Genomic DNA, 22456 nt, shown 5'->3' with positions numbered 1-22456 from the left:
GGGATGATTTAGCGAATCCTGCTTTGAGCAGGGGGTTGGACCAGATGGCCCAGGAGGTCCCTTCCAACTCTACGATTCTATGATTCTATGATTCTATGAAATAACAGCGTATTTAATAAAATAGCCAGTAAATTAGTTATCACAAGGAAATCCTAAATCTACGCATCTGTGCAAAAGTATAATCTGAATTTTGTTTGGTGTCCTGCCGATCGATCTCTGAGCTTCCCTGGTGGCATCATTACACCGCGGAGTACAACTGCCAAACATTCACAAGCAATCAGCACCATGGGCATCATTTCAGTAAACTAGTGCTGTGAATATCCCCCTCGTCATTGTGATAGGTGAAAAGCAAGGAGTTTTGTAAGAGCCCATTCACAAGTGCTGTATTTCACAGGTAAGTGCAGAATCCACACCAATCATTATGCCACGTGTGAACGCGCGTAAAGGTGCTGAGAAATAGTAAGTGGTACATCAAGAAGGAATAAGTACATGCACGGAAAAAAAAACCTGAAAGCAGAGATGTAATATATATCCTCTGTACGAATTAATAAACTTTTGCTTTCATACCAGTTATTTAATACCATCTGCATTTCCATGAAAAAATCAGCAAGCAGAAACCAAGCCAGTCATCACATGACGGGAAATGACACGATTCTCCAAACCTCAGACTGCTGGAGGAAATCACTGCTCATGCAACGCAATGTAAATACGACCGCTATATACTACCATCTATACAAGAGTCACTGCTACACAGTTACAAATACATTGCAATGCCCCCCGCCAGCACAATGTTATGGGGGTCCCCATTTCTATACAGCAGATAACAGAACTTTGAAGACAGGTTTGCTTCTACCTTGCTTGGCTGTTCTCCTGTGAATTCTCATTTTGGGAAAAGATGGCCAGGAGTAATTAAAAGGAGAGTCTGAATCAGAATCCATTTTTTTCTGTGTGGAAGGAAGGAAGCAGGATCCGTCAGGAGAGGAGCAATGTGGACCCCGGAGCCTCTCCGAAACACACAAGATGATGGAAAATCGAGGAATGAAGAAAGCTGGATCAAATTGCCCTCTCTGCCCAGGGGAGGGACAGGCTGTAAACTGTTTGCTCTCTTCAGGCGCTCAGGCATGTAGACAGATCAGCCTGTAAATATTAAATTAGATGAGGGAATGCAGGGGGAAACCATGAAGCCAAGCTGGAGCTGCACCATGGTCCAGAGCTCTCCCAGAGGTCAGCTGGTGCCAATGAATCATTAACTCGCCTCCTCATTTCTATGCTAATGGGGAAACGGCCCAAACTGAGGCAGAGGTTTGTCAAGTGCACTTGGACGTAAATTAAGGGGACACAAGGCGTGCAAAGACCCCCCAAGAGCCGAGCCGGAAAAAAAAATCTCGGTGTGCGCTAGTTTCGTCTGTAAATTGGATGAGACTCACCCATATAAGTCTAAAATTCAGATGCTAGACACTAATACAGAGCCAGAACACAGCAGCCGGCATTTATGGATACATTACAATGCTATTGGTGAAACGGACATGCTGCGGTCTAGAAAGACGCGCTGCATGTCCATCTCCGCGGGTGATCTGCCGGGCGTCTGTGGACACATAGTGGACATGGGATTTCTAGAAATCCCATCCACTATGCTGTGACATCTGGCCGCTGTGGGTTTGACACAGCATAAATACGCAGCACCAAAACCACAGGAATTACTGATTGTGGGCACGTACCCTTTCTGGGTGAAAGTGATGTTTTGGTTTTTTTTATACAGTCACCCTTATAGTGACACCTCTACAAATGACTAACCCTGTGAAAAAATCCATCCCCCTTATGCAGTGTTCACACCACATCTTGGTCCATGTTCATTACTCTGTCAGGAGCATCCACCTGAGTTCTCTACCAGTCGTAAGTCACTGTGACCCGATCACATCCATTATAGTCACAGATCCGAGAGCAGCTTCTATTCTAATCCCATCTGAGGATCACACTCCGCCAATCTATGGGGATGCGCGAGACACGGCCGCCGAGCAAAAGGATCCTGATCTGCTTCCGTCTTGCGGATCTGTTGCCCAGTTATACACTTGAATAAAAACCTTTCAGGCTGTGTGCACACGATGCGGATATATAGCGGATCCGCAGCGCATTTTTCCGCGCAGAGACGCTGCATATCCGCATTGTGATGTACAGTGGCCTTAAAATCAATGAAAAAAAAAAAAAACCCTGCTGTGCAGACGCTGCGGATTTTTCCGCGCGGTTTTCCTGCGGTACAAAATCCGCAGCATGTTACTTCTTTTGTGCGGTTTTCCATCTCCCCTGTCTCCAAATCCACAGGGGGAAAACCGCAGTGGAAAACCGCAAGAAAACCGCAGGAAAAATGGAAGAAATCCGCAGGAAAAATGCAGGTCATTTGACCTGTGGATTTCTTCCATTCTGTGCGGAAAAATCCGCAGGGCCAAAAAGTCCATCTGCACTTAGCCTCAAGGTTTTTTTTTATCGGTTTTGAAGCGATCACACCTCTTCAGAAAGAAAAAAAGAAAACAGATGCAACTAAAATGACACTTCAGTAAAAAAAAAAATTGGTCTGTTTCTTTCGGATGGTAACATGCGGATTCGGGAGTCTGGCCTTAGGCCGAGCTCACAGGGACAGTCTCATATGCTTTATGCAACACAGACAATATAACCGCAGAAGAGAAGACATTATTATATTGGCTAGCAGACCTAACTGAGTGCAGGCGACCCTACAGTATACAGCACCTCATCCAAGAGCCGGGCAAATCATATCTGGATAGACGGCCACTTCATATGGAGGCAGCAGTCCGTCCACTGGCAAGGCAGTAAATGACAGGAAGGTCTTATTCTCAGGAGGAGGTCCTGCTCTTATTCTAAGTCATATCAGTTCCCCTAAATAGTAGAGCAGTGAAAAATGTCTCATACGCTATAAATGCAGAAGACAATTAGTGAGAACAAGAAGGGCTCGTTCCGAAGGTCCATGTAAATGGGCCGGAGCACAGACCGGCCGCAGATCTCCAGACCGGAGCATGATGACGTCATATATTTCTACGAGGCTCTCACACTTGACCGATGTCTGAATAAGGCAAGCCTTGAAGGAGCACCCATGGCACAGTTGAAAAACCATCAGTGTCTTCAATTGTTAAACGGACGCCCAAATTTTGCAGCAAGAGACGTTTGTTTCCCCCATAGAGCCATTACAATCGACTGCGCAGTTTTGCTGGTGAAATCGTTGTTCTACTGCAAGATAACGGGTCCACTGACTAGTCAACTGAAAAAAAAAATTAGTAGCCTTACCATAATAATACTTGCACTTTGATACTGATTGAACAGAAATGAGATAATCGCGCTTTGTCATTACTAACTAAAAAAATTATTCTAAGGAAATCAACAGTGGTTGAGCTGGAGTCCATTTTGGTGGCGTCGGTGTCGGAGTCAGAGGTTTGGCTTACCGACTCCACAGCCTTGGTAGGGCTGAGGAGTCTGAGTGGTTGAGCTGGAGTGGTTGAGTTGGAGTCCATTTTGGTGGCGTCGGTGTCGGAGTCAGAGGTTTGGCTTACCGACTCCACAGCCCTGGTAGGGCTGATGAGTCTGAGTGGTTGAGCTGGAGTCCATTTTGGTGGCGTCAGTGTCGGAGTCAGAGGTTTGGTTTACCGACTCCACAGCCCTGTTTTTCTCACAGCATTTTAGAGGAAAATTAATGACATTTTAAAAAAATAAAAAACGCATTTTTTTTGCGGCTTTTGGGAGGACGACGTCCATTCTTTCAGCCCTTTTTCTATATCATTTACCCATTACAATCAATGAAATAAAAAAGCACTGAAAACTCAAAGTACAGAATGTTTTTCCAGTAGTCACTGTAATTTTCATGCAGAAAAAAGAGAAAATTTCAGCAAAAATGTTGTGTGTGTCCCTTAACGAGCCACACAAAAAAGATTTAGAGTGAATCTGTCAGCAGCTTATTGAGCCCTAATCTGAGAGCAGCACAATGTAGGGACCCTGATGTCACTTACTGGGCTGCTCAGTGTAGGTTTGATCATTTTTGACTGATAAAACAGTGATTACATCACTGGAGGACTAGTAAACCTGCAGATAGTCCTCAATATTCATGAGCTCTGCGTAACTCCGTCCCCACCACTCATTGGCAGCTTTCTGTCTATGCACAGTGGTGTGGGTGGGGCTATACAGAGCTCAGCAGCCAGAAAACTGGGAGATCTGCAGCTAATAAAACTGTGATTTTATCAAAACAACAGCAAGCAGCCCAGTAAGTGATATGTAAGTACCCTACATTAAGCTGCTATCAGATGGGTACAAGAAATCTGGTAGTAGATTCCCTTTAAAGAACAACAGATCCTACTGAATGAAAGCAAGCGGAGGTTTTGATACAAGAAGTTTATTTATTGTGAACAGGTCATTGTGGAAAAAAATTTAAAAAATAAAATAAAACTAGGAACTCGATTTCCGCTTCTCAAAAAAATAAAAAAAATTGAACTAAAAAGTCTCCTCATACCTGAAAATACAAAAAAAAAAAAAACTCATTTATCTTAAGCGCTAATTTCCAGCATTCAGAGGGAAACATTCAAAACTTTTTGCCCAGCAGATTTCCAGTCATCGTTCTGGCTTAAGATGGGGATTGTCAAAGATTTAACAAGTCTGGCACCATTAAAAGCTGCGAAGGAACGTCATATAAAGGGAGCAGCGAGTGATTTACAAGAAGCCCACCATTCTTACGCTGTATCCCAGAACAACCCTGTGCACTCCGGCCTGCAGCGAGAACAAGCCCTGCACCACCAGTTGGTTCACAGCAGACTACGTCTCGCATCTCCTCGAGAGGTCTCGGAGCCATGCAACCGGCCATAATGAATAATAATCCGGGGTGTGAATAAGCCGAGCCTCAATGAAGATCTCCTATATTTCTCTACATCCACACAAGAGGCCTGAGCATGGATCAATGGAAAGGTCAGATCTGGAGAAAGAGGACATCTGAGCCCATCACCATTCTGGGCTTCACTGCAATTATTACAAATGTGAGGGCCACAGAAGTACTTCTGCCTAAACTCCCTTCCCTCTTGTGCCCGAGCGTTTCAGCTTCTGCACAGCACTGAAAGGGTTTCTGACTGCCACATAATGAAATAGAAATACTCAGGCGATCCTCCAGCTCCGGTGGATACACAACCCTTTGGCAAGTATTTACATGACTTTGCAAATTGCAATAATGACATTTTTATGAAAAGGTCACATTATGCAAATTGCAAAAGTACCACAACAGGTTTTATAGACCTATATATGATCAGCAAAATTTTGCAGCATTGTATAGGAACAGCACCAAGACAAGTTATTTTGAGCAGAGTCTTGATAAGTGTTGTTCGAGTCATCAGTTTTTCTCATACGTGGAGGAAATTTAAAAAAAAAAAAAGTTTCTCTACTTTCTCCTTTCTGACAGTCCATGAAAATTGGACTGCACTTTGATGTCATCCAAGTGCGGTCAGATTTTTTTTTTTTTTCAAGGGCCCATACACCATTGCAGATTTTGATCCAACCCTTGGATCAAAATAGGATGTGTAGCTGTGATTTTCCATGGACCACGAAAAATTCCGGACATGTGAAAGGCCCCATAGACTATCACACGTACCCGTGAAATCCATCAAAACTCACAGATGGCAATTGTACGCAACAATAGGCCATCTGAATGAGGTCATGCTTTTCTATACTAATTAGAGCCATACTATGTTTCTTTTTTGTGGATTTTAGATTATCTGGAAAGCTTATGAAAAATTATACACATTTATTGGAAAAACAATTAAAAAAAAATGAGATTTCAAAGAGGACCTGTCACCAGGTCAAAAGTGGCCAGGTTTTGCACTAATTTGGTTCCTAATGTGCCATTTCTGGGCGGCTGAGAGCTGATGTTATTAGTCTTGAAGGGGGCCAATGTCCACGGCTCCTTCCTGGCCTATTAATATTAACCCGCAGCTCTCAGCTTAGACTTTGCTGGTTATTAAAAATAGGGGGGACCCAATGGTATCTCTATTGGGGAGGCCTATTTTAATGACCAGTAAAGGCTACGCAGACAGCCCTGACCTGATATTAATTAGCCTGTGAAGTTTCATGGATATTGACCTGTTCCAATAAAAAAAACATCCCCCAGCAGTCTGCTTTCCCTCAGCTGGTTATTAAAAATAAGCTTTATTAGTTAAATACATGTACAGTAAGCTACACATGCACTAATCATGTAACTGACATATTTCTTACTATCATCTATCTCTGTATATAAGATTGTTTTATTAGTTAGCAAATTAGATTGAAATGACAGAATTACAGTATGTAAAAAATGACGTTAAAAACACAGTGCATACGCATGTCATACGGATGCTAGGTGAGGAAAAAAAACACATGACACTTGCCTGACACTCTCCAACTTTTCTGGCGGAGAATCTAACTCAGCTACTTTATGATGTGAGCCAATGGAGTAATTTCACAAACATCATTTATGATACATGTATGATCTTTTGAGGTTCAACTGCTAAGACCGCCCCTGTTACAGAGGAGTATTGCGCATTTATGCCCACCGGTCACTTCTATGGTCTACTGGAGCAATGGTTACACATGTACCCAACAAATCCCACAGCCATGAATGGAGTCCTGGTCACGAGTGTGCACAAAAGATTTGTTCACAGGGGACATGGCAGCCCCTCTCTCCGGGTTGGCGTAGGTCACAGCAGTGGGACAGGTGAAAATCCCGTGGCCAGGTGATAAATGATTTTCGTGATATACAGAACAATTCTACGACTTTCTTTTCTCTTTAGAAGGGAAATGTTGTTTTTATCCCTTTTCAGAGCTTGTCTGGCAGGGATTAGAAGTACGTAGTGTTTTTTGGGTTTTTTTTGTTGCTGTCTGGTTAACATAAAAGTGACACGAATGCCTTTTTACATTACATCAGACTTTCAGTAATCGACAATAGGCTTTTTTCTTTTTTTTTTACATTCTTCCAAATATTTTAAGAATGACCTCAGCAATTCTGCCAGATCCACTACAGTGGAAGAAAATGTATGAGTAATGCTTGGAAAGAATGTCGCCCCCAAAGCAAAAACAGGTAACTGTATAACTCCGGATTAATCAATAATCTTTCTACAAATATCTGAGAAAGGCAGGAACAAGTGGGAAACAGAGACATTACTCTTCAGAAGTGAAAGGTGTACAACAAGACAAGCAAGCGTTCGGCTACGAGCACACGTTGAGTAGATTTTTCTGCAGCCAAAAACTTAGGAGATATGCATGGCTTTAATCTACTTTTTCATGTAGGCTTTTTTCTCCTATTCCTTTAATGGGTGAAAAACGCTGAAAGAATTTACATGCTGCAGATATGATGGTTCAAATCTGCAAAGAAAGAATAAGCACAAGATTCTAGAAATCTCACATGCTGGTGCATTTTTTTTTCCATGGCAAAAACACCACAACAAAAACGCGGCCTGTGAATAAGCCCTAAGGTTATGTGCACACATTGCAGATTCCTGTGCAGATTTTTCTGCGCAGAATCCGCAGGTAAAATCAACTGCGCTTTACCTGTGAATTTAGTGCGGATTTTCTGCAGATTTCACCTGCGTTTTTACACCTGCGGATTCCTATAATGGAATAGGTGTAAAAACGCTGCGGAATCCGCACAAAGAATTGACATGCTGCAGAAAATAAACCGCTGCGTTTCTGCGCGGAATTTTCCGCATGTGCACAGCGGGTTTTTGTTTTCCATAGGTTTACATGGTACTGTACATCCCTTGGAAAACTGCTGCGGATCCGAAGGGCCAAATCTGCAACGTGTGCACCTACCCTTATAATTATTATTATTTATTATTATTATTTATTATTATAGCGCCATTTATTCCATGGCGCTTTACATGTGAGGAGGGGTATACATAATACATACAAGTACAGGAATCTTAAACAGTACAATTCACGACTGGTACAGGATGAGAGAGGACCCTGCCCGTTCCAAATACGGTGTCCTACACCCGGTGTCTCGTCTATACTGCGGTTCTTCCTTTCACCTCAGTCCCCCTGGTCTGGTTTTCCTCACAGTGCACAAACTGTCATAGTCCTCCTGTCACTGGAGCTCCCCCTGGGGACTGGAGCTTTCTGGAACTCTCCTTCAAATTTATACCTTTCCCGATTCCCTGTAACTCCGGCCCCCATGACCAACAGTTTCCTAAGCCCTAAGCTGATGTCAAGTCATTTGCTCACACTCCTCCCTGCCCTCTAATGGTCAACCCAAGGTACTGCACTTCCACTACTTTCTCAGCTGTTTCCCCACTGTAGTAACTGACACCTGTCTAAACTTTGCAAACCTTCCTTTCTCTATTCTGACAAGTCCGTTCATCCGTCAGGTCACCTTCCCTACACAGAAACGCTGCATGTAACCCAAAATATTCAGATGTCCAATTTGCACCAATTCTAGGAAAGGTTTGGCTAACATTTTGAGCTTCGTTCACACCTTAGTTACAGAACTTTTTTTTTTTTCTTTTTTGTAAAATGATGGACATCTAAGGGACATTATAAAGCAAAAAAGGTCAGTCTGTCCCTCCAGGTCTCCATCATGTGATGGGTCCAACCCAAAAAGGAATTTTGTTTTTTGTTTCTAGAGTTGAGCAGAAAGATTTACCGGCAAGTCGGCAGTCTGTGGCCCCTGTGCCCAAGGACTGGGAACCTCCTACTGCGTGTAACATCCCCGACACCTTTTACGGCACGTGTGCACCTCGCCACAAAGTAATGACCTCATGGAGATCACTAATCAAAAGAGGCCCTAGGGATGCTGGAGAAAAAAGTCTGACGGTTGAAAGACTCTGACCCGGCAGCAACAAACTACCGATGTAGCCGTTAGACTAGGAATTTTTCTGCTCAACTTTATCTAAAACAGAAAAAAATAAAAGTATAACAATCCTCATGAATCCAGACTTACTACTTGCATTTATAAAAATATAAAAAAACAACAAAAAAGGAATTGGCACGAGTGAACAGCTGCAGGTACTTTTTATTGTAAAGATGGGTTTTCACAGCGTTGTGACACTAAACGATTGACAGTCATTTAAAGACCTGTCCAGAGAGGCCCCGATAGCATTCCACATGTGCACAGAATGGTCTGCAGTAGGTTGTTCTTTGTGCACAGATTGCCATTGCTCTGAACAGCACATGTACTGTTTACACGGGACTATGTGCTGCCAAAAATGATCGTCTTGTAAGCAAAACCAAAGGAACATCCGACAGACGAGTGGTTTGCTCCTCCATTGGGTCGCCGGCAGCCTGTTTACAATACATCATTATCGGGAATCTAGCACTCCTCAGAACACTCGTTTCCAATAATCATGGCGTGTACATACTCCTTATGCCACCAGCACAGTGCAGGAACTGTCCTGACTTCTGATCTAATCCTGCCCCAATCCTTTCTTTCTGCTAACAGACATAGCCAGGCACAGAGTGAAAATCCAACACATGCTAAATCAGTCTGTGCAGGGCCGAACGCCGATTCGGGCAAGGCTTCACATACGTGATGAGCATGCACCATTCTCAGCTGCACTGTGTCCAAGGAATTTTGGAAAAGGAATATTAACAATTGTCATCATAATAAACTATAGAAAGAACTATGAAGAAAAACAGGAAATAGATGGGGATTGTATAAACTGATAAGACTTCCTTGCTGTATTGGATCCCCCAAAGATGTAAAAGATAACATTATTTCTGTAGGAAGCAAGATGACAGATTAAACAAAAAAAAAAAAAAGAACAATCCATAAGGGAAATCCTGGAGAAATGAAGTCGCAGATGACGTAGAGGATACTACTGGTGCTGGTAATACACTCACCACAATGACCTACCTAAACTATTGATATGTGCATACAGGTTATAGACTGCTGAGAAATCAGCTTTTATCACTTTATATAAGTGACCTCTTCCAGGTGGTGTGGATGGTGCCTGGAGATAACTCTGCCTCCAGAGCTTGTTTTCATGAAGGAGGCGTTCCCAGTGTGAGACAAGTAACCAACACAGAACAGGAGAAATGAAATTTGTCTTCTTGAAAAGACATTTTTGCTTCTCTCTGAACTCTGCTGTATTGTAACAATACTACAGCCCTGTCTGCCTGTGAGCTGGAAGCTGAGAGGAACCTGTAGCTGTGTTAGGTATAATCACACACAGCTCTGCAGTGAGATCAGGAGAGCAGAGAGCGGCCATCACACTGCTAATAGTGGTAACCATTGCATATCACACATCACAGTGGTAATCCCTCCTTCTATGTAAAACAAGCTCTGGGGGCAGAGTTCTCTCCTGACACCATCCACCCCGGAGCCTGGAAGAGGTCATTTATATAATATGATAAAAGAGGATTTCTCAGCAACAACACATCTGACATCAGACACACATGGAGGACTGTTTTCAGCAGTCTATAACCTGTATGCACATATTAATATTTTAGATAGGTCAAATGTGGTGACAGATTCCCTTTAAGTAACTGTCCAGTAATCAAAATCGATATACATGTCAATACCTTTAAGTGATATTGACTTTTTCCCCTTGTGCTTGTTGCTTGACTGCTTTTTAGATGATGTCCATCAAGGAAGAGCTGTGATCTGTGACTCCAGCTTAGCCGCAGTACCTACACGGACAGTAAGGTAGTCTGAGACCCACCTCTCATCACTCCTCCTGTCACGACTGGTCCAGGCTATTGCATTCTCCCCCACCACTACAGCTCTGCCTCCTCTGACCGGCTGTTGTGTTTGGAGACAATCCCACCACAGACTATTATGGCAAGGACAATTACAAACAACTTAAGAACACAACCAGTTTTCTTTTTAAGTGCTTTAATGTTTTTCTTCTCTTCTTCTGAGGGCTCGTGCACACGACCGATGTTCTTGTACAAGTGCCACCGATAGTGTTCACAGCTCCCATTTCTACCTAGAATATGCTATGGGACCATGTACATGTCGGATTCTTTTTACCTTGGTCTGAATAGTCTGTGGAAAAAATCATATACGTCCGAATTTGATCTCAGTGTCGGATCAAAATAGCCAATGCAAGACTGAACTCGGATGACATCTAAGTGTGACCTGATTTTCATGGACTGATAGAATAGAGGTGGTGGAAAAAAATGTTTTCTCTCCACGTCTGAGATGACACTGTGGTCAAACTCTGATCATTTTTCTCAGATGTGGAGACATCGTCATGTGATCTTACTAAAAGAATTACATTTTTCAATTGATGAGGGCTTATTCATTATTGAACAAGTTGTAGTTTTGAATGAAAGCATTAATTTCACCATATTAAAAAAAAACTGCAAAAAATCCAAGTAATATGAAATAATGAATTAAAAAAAAGGAGAAAAAACAATTCCGCCATTGTATATTAGCTTTAGTTCTTATGGCATTCATTATGTTGCAAAAATCCCCTACGCACTATATTACATTATGGAGGCATAATACAGCTGATCTATACATTTCACTCAATACAATGCAATCATTAAAGAAGCGCTCCTGTTATTCTATTACTATATTTCAATCATATAAGGGGCGGATGCATCATTGATTCAGCCTGTGCAGCTGCACAGGGGCCCGATAGGTAAGGGGGCCCATTTCAACCTCCATAGCAGGTGCAATTTTTGCATTTTAAGGATCTCTTAGGCCACAAAGGGCCCATATATGTTCTTGCACAGGGGCCCTTTTCTGTCTGCGTCCGCCAGTGCAACATATTATACAGCACTGTGTACTTACAATTGCTCATTTTGCCTTTCTACCCAGATAATTCTTCTCTTTCTTTAGAACATATGTTACATTCAATTTCGGTTTACAACGCCCATAATAGCGGTCATGGTTTGGACAGTGTTCTTGCCCTGCACTCACAGGGTTAAGTGTACGTGGCCTCTTTCTGGATCTAGGAGGGGTATTTATACTCACTCTTTACCAGGGTTCTCTGTCAGCTATACTGTTGTTCTGATTGTGTGTCTGACCCCCCTGGTGTGCGTGTGCACTGCATTGCTTGTTTGCTTCCCGTGTATGACCCGGTCTGTCCCCTCACTCTGTACTCTGTCTCTCGTTCTGGTATTATTGTCTTTTCCGGTTCTGACCTCCTGGCTTGACTATCGTTACTCCGTTACAGTTTGTCCCTATTGTACCGTCTATTGCCCGTTCTGGTTTTCTGATCTATTGCGATGTCCTGACTATCCATTCTGCCTAACCCTTTGGTACTGTCGTGCTATCTTGTGCTTTGACCCTGGCTTGATCTGGTTTCTGTCTCTGTCTATGCCCCTTGGTAACTTTGTCCTGTAGTTACCTTTCTAGGAGTTTTCCTCAGCTCCTAGCTCTCTGGAGTTTAGACCACGCCCTCAGCAGTCACATGCTTCAGGTCCTGTGAGCCTGGAGCATGCATCGTCACCACTGCTGCCCCGCTCCGCAGGTATCATTGTGCACAGTTTTTGTACTCAGGACACGCGCACTGGCTCAGTGAGCAGGTGCAGTACAGTGTTCCTGACAATAGCCTTTAGGAAGAAAAATATTTGAAAAAATAAAAGGCTGTAAAATGCAGCTCTTCCACTTCTGGTCGAGTCTCAGATAATGTTATGAGTATCCAGCAGTCATTTTCCCTGAGAAAGTCAGAACTTGCAGATATCAATAATGATAGCAAATGGCCTTTGTAAATCCTGAGACTTGTAAAGTGTTTAGCTTTCTTTCTCACAGTGGAACTTTAGCTTCCTTGCGACGGTAAAACATTTCCTTGAATTTATTTGACAGAGGTCACAATGACATTCAAATAGTTCAATCTAGCAGAGCAGTCAAGGCTAATTAGGAAATACTTCCAGAACAGTTTGTTCTCCCTCCATTGTATATGTTACATGGATAAAAAAGAAATAAGGCTATGTTCACACTACTGCTCGCTCGAGGTCTTTTCAGGAACCTAGGTAGGCAGTCAGCTCTTTCACCTTTGACAGCAAAATAGCACAGCATGCAGCCTTATTCTGGCTGTCACAAAGAGGTGAACCTTGATAGAACCGCCGGGGAAAATGGGGACCATGGGGTACCGCTTGGATCTGTCATACTAACTCACTATGCAGAGGTGATCAAAAGTTTCATACTCCAGCCATTTTTCCTAATCACAGACCTAAGGAAGACTTTCTATTTGAACTAAAGGTGGATAAGTGCTAAAAGGCAAATTTTAAAATTATTAGGTTTTTCTGTTGAAAGTATTTAAAGGGAATCTCTCAGTAGGATCACCCTTCCTAAACCGTCTATATAGGCCTACAGGTCATAAAAAGTTTCATAAAATTATATCTTGATATCAGTGATCAGATATTTCATTCCCGAGAAAGCCACATTTTTATTGAAATGTAAATGAGCTGCTAAGATCTATGGGCCAGCCATAGATCTCCCTGAGAATCTGCCTCTAGAGCTTAGTTTAGATTACTAGAGCATGCATATAGGTCATTGTGAAGGCAGGGTGAGGAGGTGATCCTGTGTTATCTATCTGCTGTGTATAATGATAATGATAACAAGACTGCTGAAAAGTGATCTGTAGAAAACAGAAAGCATGACTCTAGTAAAAAAAAAATGTTGAGTTTTCGGTTTTGTTTTCTTTTTCTAAAAAGTTAAAAAGGAGAAGAAGAAATGAAAGAAAAAAAAAGTTTCAAAAATTACATTTCATATAAAGCATGATCTGTTAGCTTAAGCCCATAAAAACGTGCCAGATGGCCTTTTGGTTGATGAAACATCTGATCAATATATGAACTGCATGACTCCCATAGACAAGACTGTACCAACTACAGTAATATAAATTACATAAAAATCTACACTCCTCAACATTGGAATTGCAACACCAAGAAGGAAAAGTGGGGAAGCTTTGGAAATCACAGGATGGATAGACATGATTAGGATATGCCAATGATAGGGGCAAAAAAAAAAAAAGAAACTAAATTCTTCAAAACATCTTGATATATTATTTGGTATGGAGTATGAGGGAGGTTGGGGGAATGTTCTGTTACAGTGAATTCACGTAAATTATCAAGATCCACTGCTGGTGAACAAGAACGTCCCAGATGTACTCTATGTGAGACAACTCACAGTAGCATGACTTGATGTTGGGGTGTGTGATGAAGGAGTTAACTGCTCCTACCCGGGGCCTGTAAGCATGATGAACAAAACAGGATTTAGTGCTCCAATGTTGAATAGCAAGGCCTTTTAGTATGTTAATGAGATAAGGCCCAAAACAGAACTTCAAAGCCAAGTAGGAGCCACGTCATCATGGGGCAGGAAGGCACCTGGGGGCTTCAATTAGAATATACCTGTCAGCTAGACACAGAAATACACATCCATTGTCTCTCCCAGCCTCCCCGACTCCATCCTAGGATCATGGATTATGAGCACATCTTTCGAGTTATGGACTCATGAAAAATATCCGAGTGACCCTGAGGAAATCGCGCATCTGGCAGTGCGACTCCTGAGGCGGTGAGGGTTCTAGGACCTGAGATAAATAGACTGGCCATCCACAGCGACCCAATGGGGCCATGTTTGCTCTCCACACGACAGGCAAAACAAACCGCATTCACTGGTACCTCTCATGTCCTGATCCGATCATGCTGTTGAAAGTTACCCCCTTTCTTAGATATTGGGAATAAGTTCTGCAGGGAGCTAAAGGGTGGAGATTATTAGCCCACCCTTTTGACACAGGGGGAGGGACCTAGCGTGCTTAAGAACTAGCAGCCCATGGCAGAGAGTGTCACTCTCACAGAAGAACCAGATGATGATGATCTAAGAAGGAACTGGGGCAGATCTGCCAAGGGGAGCAGCAGCCCATGCTTTGGGGTCTGTCCGGCAACTAAGATTCTTGTACCTGTGGAATGCAGAGCTCCCGGCACCCACATGCATCCTACAATCTGGTAAATTGACCTCCAGCTTAATATCTCTAATTCTTGTACCCTTATTGTTATATTTTACTCTGACTGCAAATCCATTGTAATTCCATTGTATAGCTTACTGTATATTTTTGTAATTATCTAGTGCGCCCTTAAGGCAATTAAACCATAAAATTAATCTTGGGCTGATGCTTTTACTCTGATTACGAATCTTAGAATACCCAGCGGGTAACAGGCCATTTTCTCTAGGTGCAGTTCCCTTACTGACCTGAGAGACAAAGGGGCGCCGGAGAGCTGTGCCTGTGTAGTTACGTCACATGGGTGACGTGGGAGGAACGGGTCCTGTTCCTCCACATTGGTGGCAGCGGTGGGATCAGAGTAATAGTGTGCGTGGGACCCCTACTCCCAGACACTAGACTACCAGTGGTAACTTTCACTGCTGGGGTCTTAAGGTCAGCTCAGCACTAGACGGTCAGAGTGCAAATATAATAAGTTGTGTGCGAGGTCAAGGTTGCAGCTGTGTCAGTAACCAGAGGTTCCCAAGATGGCGGAAGGCACCAGGAGTAAGGCAAAGGGGGAGGCCAATGCTATGGTCTATGAGGAGGTGGTGGAGGACAATACCATTGAAGGCAAGGGGGAGCTCAGCCAGGGCTCCCCAAGGAGCCAGACCCCCGTGCTAAGTCCCGCAGTGGACTGTCCACCACCTGCCCGCCCCAGCCTGTCCAGATCGGAGGCCCTTTTCCAAGCGGCTATGGCACAGCTCGAGGCTGATAATGACGCCGCCCATGACAGACTCCTGGTGGTAGCAGAGAAAGCAGAGGAGCGTGAGCAAGCGGCGGCAGAGCGTGAGCATGCCGAACAGGTGCTGCAGAACGCTGTGAAGCTGCGGAGCGCTGGCACCGACTGGAGATGGCTCAGCACGGGCTCCCGCTGGACGCTCCAGCCCCACCGGGGACCAAGGCTTCCAAGGTCTGGGTGGAGGACTTCCCCCCTGCTTGAAAAGGATGGAGACCTGGATTCCTTTCTGCTGGCCTTTGAGAGAACCTGCCTCCAACACCATCTGGCCCTGGATCAGTGGGCAAGGTACCTAACCCCCCGTTTGAGGGGTAAGTCCCTGGAAGTTTTGGGGGACTTACCTGCTGGGGAGGAGCAGGACTACAACAGCATCAAGCGGGCCCTGATCCAGCACTACAACCTCACCCCGGAGTCGTACCGCAGGAAGTACCGGAGCCTGCAGCGGGTCACAAAGGACAACTGGACCGACCACATGCGGGAACTGCTGAGAGCTGCGGAGCACTGGACCTCGGGTCTAGAGCGCACCACCCACCAGGAGGGCCAGGAACTGTTCGTCACGGAGCAGTTCTTGTGGAACTGCCCAGAGGACCTCCAGCAGTTCCTCCGTGACCGGAAACCAAAGGGGGCTTCTGCTACAGCCGCCCTGGCAGACGAGTATGCCAACAACAGGACGTCCGAGCCAAAGAAGCCTGTCAGCAGCCCCTGTCCCCCCAGCCCCCAGAGTGCAAGGGGTGTACCCCCCTGCTGCCCTCTCCAGGCCAGGAGCAGAACCCAGACGATGTCATCATTGCAACCAGCCGGGACACTTTAAGGCTGCGTGTCACCAGCGCCAGAAGGCCCCATCTGTTGTGAGTTCATTTTCCCCTTCGTCACTGAGGTCTTGTGAACTCCCTATTCTGGTAAAGGAAGGTAATGAGCCTGATTATCAGGCACCTGAGTCTAATGAGGATGACTGGCTGAGTGGAGTCACGGACTGGATATAAGGCTGCCGACGCCCTTCTGCCCTGCGGGTGATTTCTCTGGGGACTTCTAGGACACCAGTCTGATTCCTGCTCCCCTAAAGCTAAGTTTTTTGCTTTGCCTGTTGCATTTGTGTTTTGTTTTCGTTTTCCTTGCTTTTCTGGATTCTGCCATTCCCTGCTGGGGTGAGCTGAATCTCCTTTTGCCTGTTGCTCTGTCTTCAGAATATTCCTGAATACTGACACAGCTTTTTGAAGCCTAGCGTCGTCAGGGCCTTTTTCACTGTCAGTCTGTTGGCTCTTATTTTCATAGGGTTTTTTACGGATTGCAGACAGCAGCCTTCCTGTCCTTTCCTATGTAGTTAGCTTGGGCCCCATCTTTGCTCAGTCTATCTTTCTGTCTGTGTTAGTGTTTTCATCTTGCTTCACCGTCATTATATATTGGGGGCTGCCTATTGCTTTGGGGTCTGCTCTGGGGCAGTTTAGATTTCCCCTTTCTTTCTTTAGGCCTATTTAATTCTCCGGCTGTGATCGAGGGGTCTAGGGCATCGTAGGAACCCCCCACGGCTACTGCTAGTTGTGTTGATAAGTTCAGGGGTCTGCAATCTGATAGCTGCCAACTTCTCTGGTTTTCTGGACTTAGCTAGCATTTCTGTTTTTACCTCCTACGGTGACTCAATCATAACACCCATCCCTGTCCCAGAAACCGTCCACTGTTTTGTGTGTGGGAGAGGGTGGTGGGAGGTCCCTGGACAATTACCAACCCGTCACCATCGGCCGCTCAGCGGTCATGGGACTGCGGGACACAGGCGCTGAACGAACCCTGGTACGTCCTGAGGTGGTGTCCCCTCAAGATTTGGTGCCTAGGAAAACCCTTTCCATCTCCGGAATTGGAGGTGTTGAACCGGCGCTGCCCGTCGCCAAGGTGTTTTTGGACTGGGGTGCCGGGAGGGGAATGCGGGAAGTGGGAGCAATGCCAAATATTCCTGCCAGTGTGTTGCTTGGGACCGATTTGGGGCGGCTAGTGTCTCAGTATGAGGCCACTGAACCCCCAAGTCTGGTTCCCCAAGAATGTCATGACTCTGCTGTGAATGCTAATGTTAATGTGTTGAATGTGCCTCCAACAGTGGAGGAGGGAGTGAAACCTGATGGTAAGTCATGCACTGACACTACACACACAGGGCTCACAGTAAGGACAGGTGAGAAGACTGCAGGGGAGAGCTCAGAGGTGGAGGGAGGGGCTGCTATGGGCAGTGTAGGACCCCCAAGTGAATCCAGCCTGCTGAGTCTAGGGCCTCTGCAGAAAGAGGAACAGGCCATGGGGGGAGGGGGTGTCCCAGGAGAGGAGCCACCAGGTAAGACCCCAGGGCAGGAGTTCCCCGCATCCGGGATGTCACGAGGCCAGGGAAGTCTGCCTGACCAGGCAACTTTGTCGGGGGCCGAGGGGAAGCAGGCGCTACCTGTGGTCTCAGCGGTTGTGGCTGCTGTTACCAGGAGTAGGAGCGCCGGAGCCCAAGGAGCCTCGCGGAGGTCCGACGGTTTCCCCCTCTCCGACCAAGTGGCTGCCGAGTCAAACAGCGGCAAGGAGACAGAGCCCGGGGAGCTGACAGAGGATGTGGCAGTTTCGTCAATTCTTGCCACATCGAGTCAGGGATTTCAGGCAGCGTTGGAAGCTGACGCTATCCTGAAAGCTCTCAAGGAGCAGGCGGCACAGCCTCCCCTGGAGTCCGACCGCGAGCGAGTGGTCTGGGACCAGGGACAGCTGTACCGGGTAACGGTCCAGCAGGGATCACCGGAGGCGTGGCCCAGGGACCGACAGTTAGTGGTACCCTATCCGTTCAGGGCAGAATTGTTGCGGATCGCACACGAGATTCCCATGGCCGGGCACCTATGGATCACTAAAACCAAGGCCAGGCTAGCTCAGCATTTCTACTGGCCCGGAATGAGGACCGAGGTGATTGCCTACTGCCGTTCGTGTGACACCTGTCAGAGGGTGGGGAAGGCGGGGCGGCGCCCCAAAGCCCCACTGGTAACTCTGCCCATCATCGAAGAGCCTTTCTCGAGGGTGGCTGTGGATCTCATTGGACCTCTGTCCACTCCCAGCTGCTCCAGGAAATGCTTCATACTAACGGTAGTGGACTATGCCACTCGGTACCAGGAGGCGGTAGCTTTGTCGTCCATTCGGGCTGACAAAGTGGCCACTGCCTTACTGGAGATTTTCTCCAGAGTGGGGTTTCCCCAGGAAATGCTCACCGACCGAGGGACCCAGTTCATGTCGCAGCTGATGGAGTCTCTCTGTAAGCAGGTACAGGTGCAACATCTGGTAGCCAGCCCGTACCACCCACAGACCAATGGCCTGTGTGAGCGGTTCAATGGCACCTTAAAGCAGATGCTGAAGATGTTGGTTGACTCCCACGGGAGAGACTGGGAGCGGTATCTCTCACACCTGCTGTTTGCCTACCGGGAGGTCCCACAGGCCTCAACGGGGTTCTCCCCCTTTGAGCTCCTGTACGGGCGACGTGTACGGGGGCCCCTTGCTCTGGTGAAGGAAGCATGGGAAGGGGATTTGGCCACCCCTGGAGTGTCGGTCATTGAGAATGTCGTGCGCTTCCAGGACAGAATGATGGCCTTGACAAGGCTGGTGCATGACAATATGGCCCAAGCCCAGGCTGACCAGAACCGGTGGTACCACTAGAATGCGTGTCAGCGGGCCTACCAGGTGGGTCAAAAGGTGTGGGTACTGGTCCCTGTACCTCAAAACAAGCTTCAGGCGGCCTGGGAGGGTCCATACATCGTGCACCAGCGGCTCAACGCTATCACCTATCTGGTCACCCTGGACCATGCCCATGGAAGGAGGAAGGCTGTTGTGAGTTCATTTTCCCCTTCACCGTCGATGTCTGATGAACTCCCTCTTCTGGTGAAGGAAGGTAGTGAGGCTGATTACCAAACACCTGATCTGGTAGATGATGACTGGGTAGCAGGAAATTCTGACTGGATATAAGGCAGCCGACGCCCTTCTGAGTCGCTGGTGATTTCTCTGCTGGATTCTTGGAGACCAGTCTGATTCCTGCTTCCCAAAGATAAGTTTTTGCTCTGCTATTGAACTTATTAGTTTTGTTTTTTTATCTTGTTTTTTGGAGTCCAGCCATCCCCGGTCGGGGGTGTGCTGAGTTCCATTTTTGTCTCTGATCAGTTTGTCTCTTTGCTCTGTCTTCAGAATTTACCTGAGTGCTGATATAGTCTTTTTGAAGTCCTAGCGACTTCAGGGCCTGTTTTTCCTATCGGACGGTTGGGACATTTTTTGTTAGGGTTTTTTACGGATTGCAGACAGGAGCTTTTCTATCCTGTCCTTTTTAGTTAGCTTGGGCCCCATCGTTTGCTCAACCTATCTTTCTATCTGTGTTAGTGTTTTCATCTTGCTTCACCGTCATTATATGTTGGGGGCTGCCTATTGCTTTGGGGTCTGCTCTGGGGCAGTTTAGATTTCCCCTTTCTTTCTTTAGGCCTATTTAGTTCTCCGACTGTGTTCGAGGGGTCTAGGGCATCGTAGGAACCCCCCACGGCTACTGTTAGTTGTTGTGGATAGGATCAGGGGTCTGCAATCCGATAGCTACCAACCTCTCCGGTTTTCTGGACTTAGCTTGTATTTTTGTTTTTTCCTCCTTCGGTGACTCATTCATAACAGAAGGCCTTCCACGTGAACATGATGAAGGCCCATCATGAGCGGGAGGCTTGTGCCCAACCAGTGTGCAACCTTCCCGAGGAAGGAAAGGCAGAAACCCTCCAGGATCTGCTCATCCAAGCCAAGGCGGGTGGATCCATCCAGGATGTGGGGGTTGGCCACCAGCTCTCGGAGGACCAACAGTCCCAGCTGGGGGTCACAAAACACCCCTTTCGGGAGCTGTTCAGCAGCCTGCCCGGAAGGAGAGACAGCCGTCCATGACGTGGACACGGGCAATCGCACCCCAGTCCAGCGTTCAGCGTATCGGGTCTCTCTTGAGGTGCAGCAGCACATGCGCCAAGAGATAGACGAGATGCTGAAGCTGGGGGTGATCCAAGTGTCCAACAGCGCGTGGGCTTCGCCTGCAGTCCTCGTCCCTAAAAAGGACCAAACTACGCGGTTCTGCGTGGACTACCAGGGGCTCAACGCTGTGACGGTCACCGATGCGTAACCAATGCCGCGCATCGATGACCTGCTCGATCAGCTGGCCGGGGCCAAGTACCTGACCATCATGGATCTGAGCAGGGGGTATTGGCAGATTCCCCTGACCCCTGGGGCACGGGAACGCTCTGCCTTTATCACCCCCTTCGGACTGTATGAGTCCACGGTGATGCCATTCGGCATGAAGAATGCCCCTGCCACTTTTCAGAGGATGGTCAACACGCTGCTCGAGGGACTGGAAGGGTATGCGACCGCGTACCTAGATGACATCGCCATCTTCAGTCCCACCTAGGAGGATCACCTAGAGCACCTGGCGCAGGTGCTTGGGCGGATCCAGCGAGCAGGCTTGACCATTAAGCCGGAAAAATGCCAGCTGGGTATGAGTGAGGTCCACTACCTGGTGTCATGATCCAGGACGGGGTTTCGCTTTGGCCCATCCTGATCAGACTGGGGGTTAATTGTTCCGCCTCTCTCTGGCAGAGGGCGGCTATTTAATGCTCACTGGACCTAGGTCCGGTGTCAGTTATACGCCTGCCCTCGGCTGAGTTGGTTGACCTTGTGCGTACGTGTGCCTTGTGCCTGATATCTTGCTTGCTTGTTTGGTTTTGATCCGGTTCTGTCCCTGTTACGTGTTCTGCCTGTCCCTCTTGAACTGCGCTACCGCTCGTTTATGACTCTCTGCTTGTGACCCGACTTCTCTCTGCTCGTCCCCTTGGTACCACGTCGCCCTCTTGTGTATGACCTTTGGCTTTGTCTGACTACCCGTCTGTTTGTCCCTCCTGTGCCTCGTTTGCACGTACTGTTGTGACCTCCGTTTTGCCTGACTCTGAGTTGTTGTATGGTGTCCTGTCATATCTGAAGCAGGACGCTAAGCCCCGCCCCCTTGCAGTCACCTGCCTGACCATAGGTCCTGTGCCAGCTGGCTAATTTCAGTGTCCGCAGGTCCTGTGCCTCTTTACTTTCCGGCGCTGACTGGACCCTGACACTAATAGTTTCAAGCACGCATTGTCACCTCTGCTGCCCGCTCCACAGGTATCTTTTAGCACTGTTTCTGTACTCAGGACACGCGCACTGGCTCTGTGAGCGAGTGTAGTGCGGTGTCTCTGACACCTGGGACACCAGGTAGGTGGGGGAGCTCTGAAGCCAGAGCCTGGGAAGGTGGATGCCATCGCATCCCGGCCCACCTCCAGGATCAAGAAGCAGGTGATGTCCTTCTTGAGGACTGCCGGGTACTATAGGAGGTTTGTTCCACACTATAGTGCCCTAGCCAAGCCCCTGACGGACCTCACCAAGAAGAGGCTGCCCGTCGCAGTCGACTGGACAGTCGCCTGCGAGACAGCTTTCCAGTCGCTCAAGACCGCCCCTTCTAGCTCTCCTGTACTACAGGTAGCCGACTTCACGCGGCCATTCGCAGTGCAGACCGACACCAGCGACTTCGGCCTCGGTGCTGTGCTCAGCCAGGTCGACACTACGGGCCATGAACACCCCGTTCTGTACCTGAGCCGGAAGCTCCTGCCGAGGGAAGTGGCCTATTCCACAATGGAGAAGGAATGTCTGCCAATTGTGTGGGCCCTGCAGCATCTGCAGCCATACTTGTACGGACGCCAATTCACCGTTGAAATAGACCACAACCCCCTCAGCTGGTTACACACGGTCTCTGGGA

At 46.9% G+C, this 22456-nt stretch overlaps 1 protein-coding gene across 4 annotated transcripts in view; it reads right to left on the bottom strand.

The window, feature by feature from the left end:
- Positions 1-22456, bottom strand: part of ARHGEF28 (Rho guanine nucleotide exchange factor 28) — a 305341-nt gene that overhangs the window by 115357 nt on the left and 167528 nt on the right. The window contains exon 1 of one of the 4 annotated variants that reach the window (XM_073584072.1): positions 854-1162. The exons of the other annotated variants lie outside the window; for them this stretch is intronic. Coding sequence (XP_073440173.1) covers positions 854-938 — 85 coding nt within the window. The 5' untranslated portion in view covers positions 939-1162. Of the gene's footprint in view, positions 1-853; positions 1163-22456 lie in introns of those variants that run through there. 4 annotated transcript variants of the gene reach the window in all.

The sequence above is a fragment of the Dendrobates tinctorius genome, unplaced genomic scaffold (genome assembly GCF_039654945.1).
Source record: "Dendrobates tinctorius isolate UK_male_01 unplaced genomic scaffold, ASM3965494v1 ptg000083l, whole genome shotgun sequence".
In the NCBI taxonomy this organism is placed as follows: Eukaryota; Metazoa; Chordata; class Amphibia; order Anura; family Dendrobatidae; genus Dendrobates; species Dendrobates tinctorius.
Note: the sequence above shows the minus strand (reverse complement) of the source record. Positions and strands in the feature narration are given on the sequence as shown.